General features: G+C 45.3%; 1 protein-coding gene and 1 long non-coding RNA gene across 2 annotated transcripts in view; one reads left to right on the top strand and one right to left on the bottom strand.

Moving 5' to 3' along the window:
* Positions 1-13879, bottom strand: part of MYBPC3 (myosin binding protein C3) — a 109070-nt gene that overhangs the window by 43330 nt on the left and 51861 nt on the right. The window contains exons 14-17 of the mRNA XM_083164396.1: positions 7663-7829; positions 4958-5123; positions 4417-4523; positions 1421-1450 (exon numbers count right to left, since the gene is read on the bottom strand). Coding sequence (XP_083020522.1) covers positions 1421-1450; positions 4417-4523; positions 4958-5123; positions 7663-7829 — 470 coding nt within the window. The remainder of the gene's footprint in view (positions 1-1420; positions 1451-4416; positions 4524-4957; positions 5124-7662; positions 7830-13879) is intronic.
* The window catches only part of LOC146045521 (uncharacterized), a 30188-nt gene that overhangs the window by 9331 nt on the left and 6978 nt on the right, over positions 1-13879 (top strand). The gene's annotated exons all lie outside the window — the stretch shown is intronic.

The raw sequence follows: 13879 nt of genomic DNA, 5'->3' as shown, positions 1-13879 counted from the left end.
GAATAACCCCCATAGATCAAAGTGATAACACTTTATCATTGACTCCACATTAACACAAACATGTTAGGCAGTGTCAGACTGGGGCATGAGGGGACCACTGGGGGAAATGCAATGCTAGGGGGTACATGCATATGGGGTGTGGCAAGTACCACGGGGCAAGACCGGCCCTCACAGTGGCATGAACACCCATTAGAGAGAGTAGTTTCTGTCCCTCTAATAGAGTAACAATGTATTAATTGAATCAGGGGCGGAAACAGGTGAGGGGGGAGGGGCGATGCGGCATGCGGGGCGGCGGTGGGTTCGCGTTAGAAGCCCATTGGCTTCTATGGGGCATTGCCAGATTTTTCTGGCGATGCCCCCCGCCGTGGTAACCCGGCAGGGGATGCTTAGAGCATCCCGAAATGCGGTAAAAACCCAATAAGGGGTTTTTTACCACATTTTTTCCTTAGAGAATCTCCCCCTATGACCTGTAATGTTACCTTATATAGGGAAAATAATCTTTTTTTACACAACATTTTTTACTTGAATTTATATAATAAATGTGAGCGATGCCAGCATTCTTAGCAGATATTTTTAACACCTCTTACAGCGATGTTGGCACTCAAAGGGTAAAGAGAGAAGGAGGCCCGTGTACAGCCTCCTCTGACCAGGCCCCTCCTCTCTGCCGGGAGCGGTAGGGTCTGAGCACCAGATCGCTCACACCCTGCACAAACATCCGCTGCGTTGTTGATTCTGAGCACTGAGCTCCTGCCGTCGCCTTTGGACTCCGGAGGGTAAGTATTACAAAAATGGGTGCAGTGTGGGCCCCCTGGGACTCAGGGGCCCATGTGCACCACGCACACAGCACTCATTGTAGATATGCCCCTGAATTGAATGCACTGTCTGGAACTTGACATTACAGGAAGGGGTGAAACCCTCAGATAGTTGGTCCCACTGGGGATTTCCCCTGTACTCTGGTGGGCCAATCCGGCACTGATTTGGGGTTTTAAAGGTGATAGGGCGAGATGCACTAACCCCAAAATGCCGTAAATGCTGAGGAAGGGGTGTAGCAGCATCAGCCGGGTAAGGGTAAGGCCCCCCCCCCCCTACCCCCCCCAAAAAAAGATAAATACTATGATGCACCCAATAATTGTTCCTTCTTTTAAATCTGGACCCAGCACTGGTACAAAAATAGGGGTGCAGAGCCATGTATTAGAACCTTACATTAATTAGTGACAAGTGATAACCTGGTAACAATGATGTCACATATAGAATTAGCACTTAGTGTGATCATATGGTAACATGCTCGGGACAATGTTAGTGCAAACTACCGTCTCCACATAAAAGCACAGTGGGTTCCTTACAAAGCGATACCACAGAGACACTCACTGATACATCACAAGACATAGACACCCCCCAGCGTGTCACACAGGAGCCTTACCTTGTCTGGGAACAAAGTCAATTTTCACCTCTGAGAGAGAGAGAGAGAGAGAGAGAGAGAGAGAGAGAGAGAGAGAGAGAGAGAGAGAACGTTATTTACGTTATTTTGGTTTGTGAGACCTGTACAAACATTGGAGCGTTTTTGGTCAAATATATATTTTTGGGAGGATATGAATAACATATTAGCCTGATTGCTCTGCACATGCGTAGTCTGTCTATTTGCTGAAGACAGAAGGGCTGGAGGCATGGACAGCAGCTCACAGAGCGTTGGTATACCGCCACAATGATGAAATGGGAGGTGTGGCTTGCAATAGGAACATTCCCATATAGTCACACCCCCTTTGCTGAGGCCACTCCCCCTTTTATACTCATGCAATGTTGGGAGGTATACCTGGCCCACCCTAAGCATGGGCAATGGATGCCAGCAATACCCCCAATTCCAAGAGCCCTTCCCTTTATACAGTTCTGGACAGTTTTACCTATATTCTGTATATTTACTGTAAATATATTCAGGAGTATTTCCTGGATGATGACATTGAAGGATGCAATTGATCATGTGTGGGTGTGTGCGCGCGCATGCGTGTGAATGCATGCAAAAGTGTTTAGCCCCATACACACGGTGCGACTGTGCCTTTGCGACTGATTCAGACCTGTTGGGAATTATTCAATGACTGAGCCATCCTCCCGAAGGCAGTGAGTGAAGGCTAGCCTTTGCTCACTCCTCGTGGGATGATTGACACCCTGTGGGCATTTGGGGGCGTGCCGCTGGTGTTTTCTGGGCGTCCCCCAGAAAACGGAGGCATCCCCTGGCCATTGGGAGGGAGGGACTCTGACATCATCAGCGGCCTTTGCAGTGCCGAGTAAGTCCTGGATCACTCAGCGCTGCGAGCAGGGGAGAATGATTCGATTGTGAATGCTTTTTCCCCTGTGGGCATGGCTGCGTACGCTCTCTGGTGAGAGAACTCTGGTGATGACTAAATATATACTGCGGGTTTAAATGATCTAGCCTGGCGGTAGCAATCACTATGGAGCATACACACTGAGCGATTTGTGCTTAGGGGGTAGATGTATAAAGCAGCAATAAGGGAGGAGAAGTGATAAAGTGGCTGGTATTTTATCACCGGCCAATCAGCTCCTAACTGCTAAGTTACAGGCTGGGTTTAAAAAGGGACAGTTAGAAGCTGAATGGCTGGTGATAAAGTACCAGGAACTTTATCACTTCAACAAGCTTATGCACAAAGGCACAATCAGGCGCAAGTAGTAGTCTAATTTAACCAATTTTCCTTATTAGATTGATTGGATATAATTAATATTAATAGTATTAATATTAATGGTGGCTGCTCCCAGTTAGCTAACTGGAGATAGCTATATAAAACACTTAGAACTAAAACAGATAACTATGAACAGAGGTTCACCCCTGTTCATACATCTTAGAGAGCGCCACACAATTGGATGATAAATTGTAACAATAAGATTTATTTATTGATTAATTCGTTTATATATATACACAATAAAAACGTCAAACATCAACATATAGGTGATAAAAAAAAAACTATGATGAAACCGCTGTATAGACTGGGAGTGGAGAAATGCGTCAAAAGACTGAGGGTTACACATACAGTACCCCTTTACTTTCTAAATCACCAGCTGTACTTGTGCATCCCCCCTGGGTTAATATCTCCGGCTGATCACAAATCCAAAGGAGTCTATTGAGGCACCGCCTCCAGCTGGGACATTCTAGGTGCGCTAATATACACCATCCACGCGGATTGCGGACGGCAGAGGACGCGGCTGATTCATCTGCACTCCATCCATGGGAGTGAGCGCCTCCAGCAGGTCAGCGCATATGATCTAGCGCTGACCGCTGACGATGGACGGCTAGCCCCCTGCACATTCCAGCATCAGTGGTCCGTCAACAGGCGGAGACTATTATTACATCATTGAGTCTGACTTAAGGACAGTCAAGTGAAGGGCCTATACCAATTGCACTAATAACGATGGGCCTTATTCTGATCGGTGCGGCCGGATCCGAATATGCAGCCAGAACCGTGCGTGCGAAACCCCGCCTTCCATACGGATCGCCAACTCCGTCCGTACGCGGTAAGAAGCTGGCCGAACGGACCGCACGTGTATTTTACACGGAATACGCCTCCTCCATCTAAGGGAACCTCCCCCATCATTCGATGGTCGCAGACCATCGAATGCAGGACCGAGTGCTCCACCAGCTCCCGCAACCTCAAACCACACGGACATTTTTCCGTGCAAAAGCAGGGATCTGGGCGGGCAGCTGACATCCGGCGATGTCATATGTCCGCCCCCTACACGTGCGTCACGACTGCATTACCATACGTACGCCCAGCGTTTGCATGGGAACGCCCATGAAACGCGGGGCGTATGCATATGGTAATGAGCCCAAATAGCCCTTCACGCCCCTCTCCACCCCCTGTTCGGAGTGTTCACATTTCATGCGGGATTTGGCTGTACGCCCCGCTCGCACATGCGCAGAGACGCCTCTGCACATGCGCAGACACAAAACATCGGCGGCACGAACGCACGCGGATATTACCGCACCAACCAGAATAAGGGCCTAAGTCTGGGGCTATCATACCGGAAAGGTACAAAGCACTTTATTCTGGATTTTAAGCTCATCGTCAAATTTATAAAGCATAGGGTGTGTATGTATATATATACCCCTTGATGAAGTCTGACAAGACGAAACGCGTTGGAAGATTCTAGCCTCCAACTACATCCTCAAGATAAGCACTTTCTTCTTTTTATCTATAATATTGCCCTATTGTTATAATATGCTTTATCACTTCTCCTCCCTTATCACCGCTTCATACATCTACCTCTAGGTTCTAAGCAATGTAGCCAGATTGTTTAGAAATCAAGCTCAAATCTCCCTGTGTGTATTCCTCATTTCAGTGACGTCTGACCTGTAAACTGGAATACAAACCTGATTGTTTTGGCAACCACAAACATTGTTGTTTAACTCACCCATAAAGTGCAGTTTTGCAGATAGGTTGAAGGCAAATCCACTGGGAATGAAGGAGTAGTCTCCCTCATCAGATGATACCACATCATCAATGGTCAGTTTATGGACTCTATAGTCAAAGGAAATGATTTGTTAGAGGCCTTGCTGATACATTCCTTATCACAAACTATCAGACATCTCCGTACAGATCTACTTGCTGGTTTCTCTACCAAATGATTAAGGAAGAATTATTTCACCTGTTTCAAGATTCTTTGGGGTAAACTTAGATGGGAACAGCTGCCCTTTGCGATGATAGGATGTCAAGGTTTAGAATCCGGAGTCCTATCTGCACATGCGTCAGCTGGTGTTTGCACCGCTGGGATGCTGGAAGGGATCTGGTTAGATCCCTCTCAGAAGGCTACTCCCATAGGCTCCTATTGGCCAACACCATCTGAAGACATTACTTTAAAACCATAAAGCATCTTCTCTTCCTACTGCTGTAAAGATCACAGGAGAGTCACTAAGACATTATTGGGTAGTCATAGCTCAGAGTTGGCAAATCACCTTCCAATATGGGTGATCTTGATCCTGTCATTGGGAACAACCTCCTTTCCGTTCTTCACCCATACTCCTGTGACGGTCTCGTCCGACACTTCACACCTGAACACGGCCTGCTCCTTGGACTTCACGGTCAGGTCAGCTACACCCTGTAGAATCTCCAGCTGCTTCTCTGGAAGGACAAATGGACAGGTTATATGTTACTGCTGAGTGACCCAAGGGGTAAATGACTGCAGGTGGATGTAGCAGAGAGGCAGAGCACTGAGGTTCTTATTGTCACATATCCAACTGCTCAGTATAATATAGCATGCGGCCCTTCTGCATGTGATGTATCAAATACGTCCCAGGCCGCCAAGTCGGAGGACCAGTGGCGCAACTCCCGGAGACAATGGCAGCTTTTGGCGCCTGGCGTAAGCCATCAGGGGGGCACAGAGAGCAGGCACTAGCAAAAAAAAAGGGGGGGTTTTCTTACCAAAAGGCAAGAAGTGGGCGCCAAAAATGGGGTGTGTGTGATTCCAGCAGCTCACACCAGGAATGTCAATTCCTGGAAATATATGTAGAAGAGAAAGGGGGTTGTGGAGCGCTTGGAGGTAGTTATTGGTGGGTTGAAGTTATGAATTATAATTCAAAATAACTAAAAGGTCAATTGGGTATCACAAATCATGTACATTTATTAAGACACTGATAAAAAATGAATAAGTGATAATGATACGCTTAATCACATATAATGATTAAAAACAGCACATATATGGTAATAAATTATAAAAGAAATAGGACTGAGCCATATACTTAGAGCGTTCTCCCTTATGCCCAATAGCCTGATCGATCTGTCCTCCTTATTCGCTGGAAGTTATTAGTATGGGTGTCCATGAACCATGCTGGGATATTGTTGCCACTGTGTTTTTAGGAATTGCGGTCTCTGTAGATGGAATGACAGGTATCCACAGGCTGGTGGTAGGCTTTCCCAATATTGAGATGATGGTGGTGTCCCAAAAGTTTTTTCTTCCAGTGTAGAAATCAGATAGGATCAAAAATTGGAGGTTGATACCAGGCAAATGATGGTATAGGGAGTGTCCTGCAATATAGCTCAAAAGTCCAAGATATTAGTGGGTATTCTGATGCGTTTCGTTACCCTCACTGGTAACTTTAAAAAAAGTTACCTTTGAAAAAGTTACCAGTGAGGGTAACGAAACGCGTCAGGATACCCACTAATATCTTGGACTTTTGAGCTATATTGCAGGACACTCCCTATACCATCATTTGCCTGGTATCAACCTCCAATTTTTGATCCTATCTGATTTCTACACTGGAAGAAAAAACTTTTGGGACACCACCATCATCTCAATATTGGGAAAGCCTACCACCAGCTTGTGGATACCTGTCATTCCATCTACAGAGACCGCAATTCCTAAAAACACAGTGGCAACAATATCCCAGCATGGTTCATGGACACCCATACTAATAACTTCCAGCGAATAAGGAGGACAGATCGATCAGGCTATTGGGCATAAGGGAGAACGCTATAAGTATATGGCTCAGTCCTATTTCTTTTATAATTTATTACCATATATGTGCTGTTTTTAATCATTATATGTGATTAAGCGTATCATTATCACTTATTCATTTTTTATCAGTGTCTTAATAAATGTACATGAATTGTGATACCCAATTGACCTTTTAGTTATTTTGAATTATAATTCATAACTTCAACCCACCAATAACTACCTCCAAGCGCTCCACAACCCCCTTTTTTTCTCTACTAGCAAAAAAAACCTGGGTCCCCAGCCCCCGCTCTGAAAGAGTCTCCTGCGGCTGCCATTGGCTGTGGATTGGATCTCTATTACGGATCCGATCCGCGCCGCTGCCCTCCCTACGGCAGAGCACTGACAGCTCACGTCAGGATGGTACCTGTGCTGCACAGAGAGTCTCTACAGCTGAGCGACGGCTCATCTGTCCAATGATATTTAAAACTGCAGCTTGCAGCACCCTGATTGGCTAGTGCGCAGGCTGCCCGGAGGAAGGAGGCCGTGGCGTCACTGCGGGACACACACACACACACACACACACCAAGAGATGCATTCCTGCAACACACCCACACTGCTGCCTCTGTTCACTTTTGGAAAGGAACAGAGGACAGCGTGGTGGGGAGACACCGCTATCTATACCGCCTCCGGGCATCTCGTATGAACTCACGCCCCTGCGGAGGACGGTATCCGGACTGACCATAGACTGACTCATGATAGACAGTCTTATGGTCGACAGTCAAAAGGTTGACAGGGTCAAAATGTCGACAGGGTCTAACGGTCGACAGTCAAAAGGTCAACATAAAAAGGTTGAAATGGAAAGGGTTGACATGAAACAGGTTGGCATGCATTTTTAAACTACATTTTCAGCCGACATGTGCCGACAGGAGGTATTTCACACCCTACCATCCACTAGGGCGTGGTGGTAGAATAAAATAGTGTGCCGAGCGCACTCCCTTCCTACCTCTATCCCTGACTGTCATGTCTGACATCCCCCGTATTGTCATCTCTGATCCCTCCCTCTAATATAAACCCTGCCCCCCTTGAATCATCTTCATCTTCATCATCTGTAACCCTCCAATACCATCATCCTTGACTCTGCTCTCATGTCCGTGACATTTAAGTTATATCGCCATCACTGACACTTCCCTTCTACCATTATCTTGTATCGCCACCTCCGAAACTCACCTTGTACCATCAGCTCAGCCACAGACTCTCCTCCATTGGTCTTGACGGTATAGTAGCCGCTATCCTCCAGTGTTGTCTCATTGATAATGAGCACATGCTTCTTCCCATCTTTTTTAAAACGATATTTAAAGGTTTCTTCTCTAGTCAGTTCCACCCCATCCTTCTCCCTGTAGGAAACAGAACACTGTCACAAGAGATGCCACATTCATTGGCTAATACACAGCTGTGAATATGTGTCCCTCAACCATTACTATGATCTAGAGCACAGGTTCTCAAAGTCGGTCCTCAGTGCATGTTTTGCAGGTCTCCTCACAGAATCAAGTGAAATAATGAGCTCCACCTGTGGATCTTTTAAAACGTGTCAGCCAGTAAGGAGTGCACCTGAGGACCGACTTTGAGAACCACTGATCTAGAGTAACTTCATCCATATGGTTCACCGTAGAAATAGGGGGGATTCAAATGTTTTATCGTGCCTGATCTCCTGTCTAAAGTGACGTGGCATTCAAAGCACCTAAACCCAACCAAACATATGGGCCCGACTAGAAAAGACCCGTTTGGTCCCCCAAATGGGTGTCTTTTCTCATCTTTTAGCTCGCTGCCGCCAGGGGTAGCGAGCTGAAAAAATGTGCGTGCGCCAGTCACTAGAAACATTTGAATACTGTCGGGGGGGCTGGCACGGGGGTGCCCAGCAATTGAATTCCCCCCAAAATCTGTACCTTCCCTACAAGTGGTGGACCTTACCATGTGTGGTGGAGAAGGACATGGGACTAGATTTACTAAAGATTCTTCAATGTAGAGTGATGTCAATAATGGGGGTGCGGTATGCACCCGGGTGTCACCCTTGGAGGGGTTGACACCAAAATACCAGCTCCTCCCCAGCAGAGGCATTTTAAGAGAAGAGGGGACCCATTTGCAGACTCCAGGCGGGACACCACCTCTTCACAGTGCAGTAGACTCTGGCATTATGCCAGAGTTTACAGCACATGTGCAGATCTCCAGAAAAACCCTACTGTGCTAGCATGTCAGCCATTTTGCTGGTGATTTTTTACCATGGCTGGAGCTCCGATGTGGGACTCCGGAAAGGTAAGTAATGAAATATGGGTGCATTGTGTGCGTTCTGGGCCCTACTGGAACCTGGGGCCCATGTGCTTGGCACACATTGCACCCATTATAAAAATGACAGTGCTTCACAGTGACAAGAGCCAGGCGCTGCAGCATGAGGAGAAGTGTGGAAAGTACAGGCACTGGTCTCCGGGGGCAACCCAACACCCCCTCAACCCCACTGAAGCAGATTAATGGGGTGGAGGAGCTGCAGCTCCAAGCTTCCACATAAAAATAGACCCATCCAGAATTCACCACACCCAGTGACTCCTCTGAAGTAGAGGTGTTGCCTGTAGCAACCAATCAGAAGCCTATTACAGCTAGAATCTGATTGGTTACTGCCTGAAGCACCTCGCTACAATCTAGCCTTAGAAAAAATCCAGGGACATGTGGCCAGTGATGTGTGGGTGTGTCCAGTGATATGTGGGTGTGGTCAGTGATATGTGGGAGTGGCCAGCATCATGTGGGTGTGTACATTCCCTCCACTATCAGACCTAAACACGTAAAAATACTAAATTGCATTGTTTTGTAAGGAAACTAAAATTCTATTTTTAATGCTTATGATTTATAGTCCGCAGCAGGGTGGCAGCTCATAATCATGCTGTGGTAAGGATGGGACTATATTTTTGTGGAGGCCTGGAGGCCACTGTTATAATCCTGTATTGCCGTGCTGTACTTCAACAAACGTACTGCCGCATTTGCATGCGAATGTGCAGTTTTTGTGAGAACACCCAGGAAACGCCCCATGCTCCAGCCTCCTGTCCCCACCTTGGTACTGCGGTGTCTGCACATGCGTATTTTAGCCGACACTGTCGGAAGGTTGACAGTCAAAATACCCTACCATCCACTAGGGTGTGGAGGGAGAATATAATGGTGCCCGAAGCTTGGCAAGCACAGTGAGCCATGGTACACTGATATGGTGTTCATGTCGACTTACGTCGAAATTCAGGGAAGAAAAACTCATGTCGACCTTTTGACTGTCCTATTGTCGACCTAATGCTGGTGTCAACCTTCCATCCATGTTGACCTTAGGCATGTCGATCTATTTCAGGTGTAAACCTAAGCCACGTCGTCCTTCAGTAGTCGACTGAATGCATGTCGACCTTGGGTTGGTCACATAAAAGTAGAAAGAACACTTTTCTGAGTGCACTACTTTTTACAGACACATAGGTGGCGCTATTGTTATTGGAGAAGTGTGTTCTCTCTGATCTGGGACACAGCACAGTACAGTATCTCATGTACAGTAATGGTTTATATATTCATCCTGACTTAAAATCTGTTATTGTGTTTCTCCACCTGCAATAAGAGACTGAGAGATCCAATAAGATGGGAATTAGCGCTGTACAAACTTAGCAACATTATTTATTTTTTAATGACAATAATAATTGTAATATAATACAGTATATATATATATATATATATATATATATATATATATATATATATATATATATATAGGGCCTACTACTGCGCATAAGCACCTAAGAGGATCCCATTCTTACCCCTACATGGCTGACTCGGGCACCTGCAAGATCACCTATAAAAGCCGACGTATTCAGGTTGGCTCGCTAAGAGTCAAATTCGTACAGCTCTGTATATGGGAATATACGCATGTGCAGGGATGCTGTGCGAACGTCTTTGGCGAGTATCACCCTCTCCGAGACGTTTGCACGGTTAGGGGAAGAAGGGGGCGTGCAGGAGCTGGCATCAGGGGAATGGGCAGTGTTTTATGGGCGTCCCCATGGAAACACTGGCCGTTCCCCTGGGAACGCGGGTGGGCCGATACCTGCACGTCTTCGTCCAGGCGTTTGTAAAAAAAAAAGTCAGCCCTAGACTGAATTTTATTTGCGAACGGGGTGACCATCGAATGGTTTTTCCTTGTACGCTTCCATGTCAATGGATGTGTGAGTGTACACATCCATTTGCATACAAATGTGGCCATTTTGATGGCAAAGGGGGCATGCGTTCACTTGCCCGGGTTACCGATCCAATCAGAATCCGGCCCTTAGTACCAACAAGATAGAAAGCACTAATTTCAAAAATTTTTGCATTTCCAAGGTTCCTTTCATAGTTCCGCTGACAAAGATGAACTTCTCAGAGGTTCTGATGCCGGAAGATGCATTTTGGCAGCTGCTAGATGACATAGTTGAGATGGCATTATCAGTTTTACAGGCTTGGTACTGGAACGTATAGGCCAGTAGAGAGAGGGGCTATTTTAAATGCTGAAATATATCATCTGTCAATTATAACAGTTGTAAGAACGGTGTAAGGAGGTTTGGTAAAATGCCAGCACTTCCTTAGAGACATGTAAGACTCGTTCCTTGGAATGTGAGTGGGACTTCTCAGTATTAAAAGAGCTACGATGGCTTCCAGACTCATAATTAACAGACATGGTGTAAACACGTACAGTGACCAGTGGCTCGGGTTACAATGTGGCAAAAGGGTCAAGTTAACACCAGGGTGGGAAACCATGAGAGGCCCAGCTGCTCACACCATTTCAAGGAACTTCCACTAACCTCCAAATAAGGCCATCAACTGAGAGCTTATAAATACAGAAGCCTGGTTTTAGAGATCTCAGAACAGAAGCAGGTTCATTAGAAGCCCTTGAGTACGTGCAAAAGATCAACTGCCACTAGGCCAGCTGTGACTGCAATAACATGAGCCAAAGAAAAGGACAGCTTGTTAGCCATAGGTTGGTCTACAATAGTGATGGAACTTGGACTGTCAATCATCAATTTACTTTAGAAGAAAAAAATCCCTCATGGACATCCAGTGGAATTTTTTGGGTGGTCCCCTAGAAGATTAATGAAGTGGTCCGGTTAAGGAGTGTAATGTGGATAGTGGATCCTTGTGGAGGGGATGGGGCCAGTATGACAGTATTCTATGACAACAGCATCATAATCATGTGATGGAAGTGAGGCTTAATACCACAAAGCACCCAGTCCTGTACTCTCAGTGGCCAGGAGTTCCAAAAACATGCACGTATGGCAATTATGCATGGATACTCACTGCTGATGTCTGAACCTTTTGAGAATTATGACTATTTAATATAACGTTGACAAGTGCTGATGTTAAAAAAGGAAAATTAAAATCTTTAAAAAAATCTCTGAGTCCATAATTAACATATAAAGGGGGAAATTTACTAAAGGAAATTTGTAAAAAATAGGTGTATTTTTAGTAGTAGTAGTACGTTTATTTATAAGGCGCCACAAAGTGTCCGCAGCGCCGTAAATTGCAAACAAAAAAAAACAAATTACAAGGTAACGTACAGGGTGTGTAGAAAGATACAGTATAAATAGGGGTATAGCTGGTAGAACTAAAATCAGCATCAGTTCAGAAGTAGGTGTCAAAATAGTCAAGGAGACCGAAGATGAAGTAGAGGAAGGGAAGAACAGGACAGGAGCACAGGTGAGGTAATGAGGTAGGGTGAGTACGTGAGGAAGGAGGGCCCTGCTCATAAGAGTTAACAAACTAAAAATAGCTGGGTGGACGAACGAAATACAATAGGATAAGTAGGAACGGAGGGGAACGGAGGCAGGATAGGAGGATCAAAAGAGGTTAGGAGGAGGGATAGGCTAGTCGAAAAAAGTGGGTTTTGAGGGAGCGCTTGAAGGAGGTAAGGGAATCAGATAAAAAGTTTGGGGGTCAGTTACCTAGGTAACTGTAGGGGCGCCTGTATGAGTAGCTTTCGCTAGCAGCTGTCACAAAAAGGGGGTGTCAGTCCCTATAGAAAATACAAGAAAAGAATGGTAGACTGCGCTCATTGATGACAGAGTGAGAAATTTTTAAAAAGTATATAGTAATATTTTAATTACACAAATAGCATGCTATAATAAACATATAAAATACACCGTATATAATAATAAGGTACACTAAAAGAAGGGGGGGAGGGGAAATGGTTGAATAATTTGAAATAGCTGCGTCCACTTTTTAGAGTGATATCACCTGATTTGAGTCCACAGTCCAATGGGTGACCGTTTAAATTGAGGAGCAGATGAATTATCAAAACCTGGCCACGGCGGTACTCAGATGTAGTATTTCTTCCAATTTGTAGTAGGGGGTAGCGATCCTCCCAATTTGGATAGGAAGTATGGGTAGAGTGTCCGCTGTAGAGCCCTGGGTGGGTATTAGATAGGCGGCTTGCCTTCAAGAGGTGAGTGCCTCACTCCAGGTTGATAAGGCCAGTGATGGTGAGCAGGTAGAAATCTCCAAACGGTTTTCAGTGGAAAAAAAGGTTGCAGTGGAAGGCAGCGCTTAGTGGCAGTTAGGAGCCTGGACCAACGCGTTTCACTGCACAGAGCAGCTTTTTCAAGGTGGTTTGAAACAGGCAGGGGTAGGGGTATTTATACCTGAAGTACTCAGGTGGATCATGTGCACCTGTGTGCAAAACAATCAGTTTGGCACAATATAAAAACAGTTAATAACAAATCTCATAATGAGCAGGAGACAAACCCTTATATAGATACATTATGCAAGGCAAAAAACGAGCATTATTTCATTCAGAATAAGCACTTTAAAGTTTATAGTGCTCCGGAGTTCTAGTACTTCCGGCTGAGCACTTCCTGTTTGTGGCTGGAACGCATATGGAACGCATAGCGCTGTTAATACAGCGCTATGCGGAGTTTATGAAATGAACAGTCCAGGTTTTAAATAGCACAGCGGTGGGATACTATAGCGCTAGATATGAGAGGGATGCACTCATATCATGTGCATATGATCGTAAAAAAAGCGCTATTAGGCAGAAAACTTCTTATTACTGACAGTGCAACCTGTAAATGATTCCCCGCTATAGGGAAAAACAGGGCTAGTTATAAAGGGCCCAGGTATTGCTGGTATACAAGGACAATATTATGGTTTAAGTCTATGCGGACCAACCACAGCAGGTACATAGCTAGAAATACAGACAGATCATATAACTATTCTGCTATTGCTGGCAGTGTTGCCATCTGCAGTATTTCTAGTGTGTCAAAAAGGCAAACCATGTTTTTACATACATTTTAAAAATATATAGAGATGAATTATATACTAATATTAGCAGAAATCTACATAAAAATGATGAATAATGAATATAAAATTAGGCAAATAAAACAAGTGGGTATAGGTGAACTAAGATAAA

Source organism: Crinia signifera, chromosome 11, assembly GCF_055691185.1.
Source record: "Crinia signifera chromosome 11, ASM5569118v1, whole genome shotgun sequence".
Classification (NCBI taxonomy): domain Eukaryota; kingdom Metazoa; phylum Chordata; class Amphibia; order Anura; family Myobatrachidae; genus Crinia; species Crinia signifera.
This window is presented reverse-complemented; position numbering and strand designations above follow the sequence as displayed.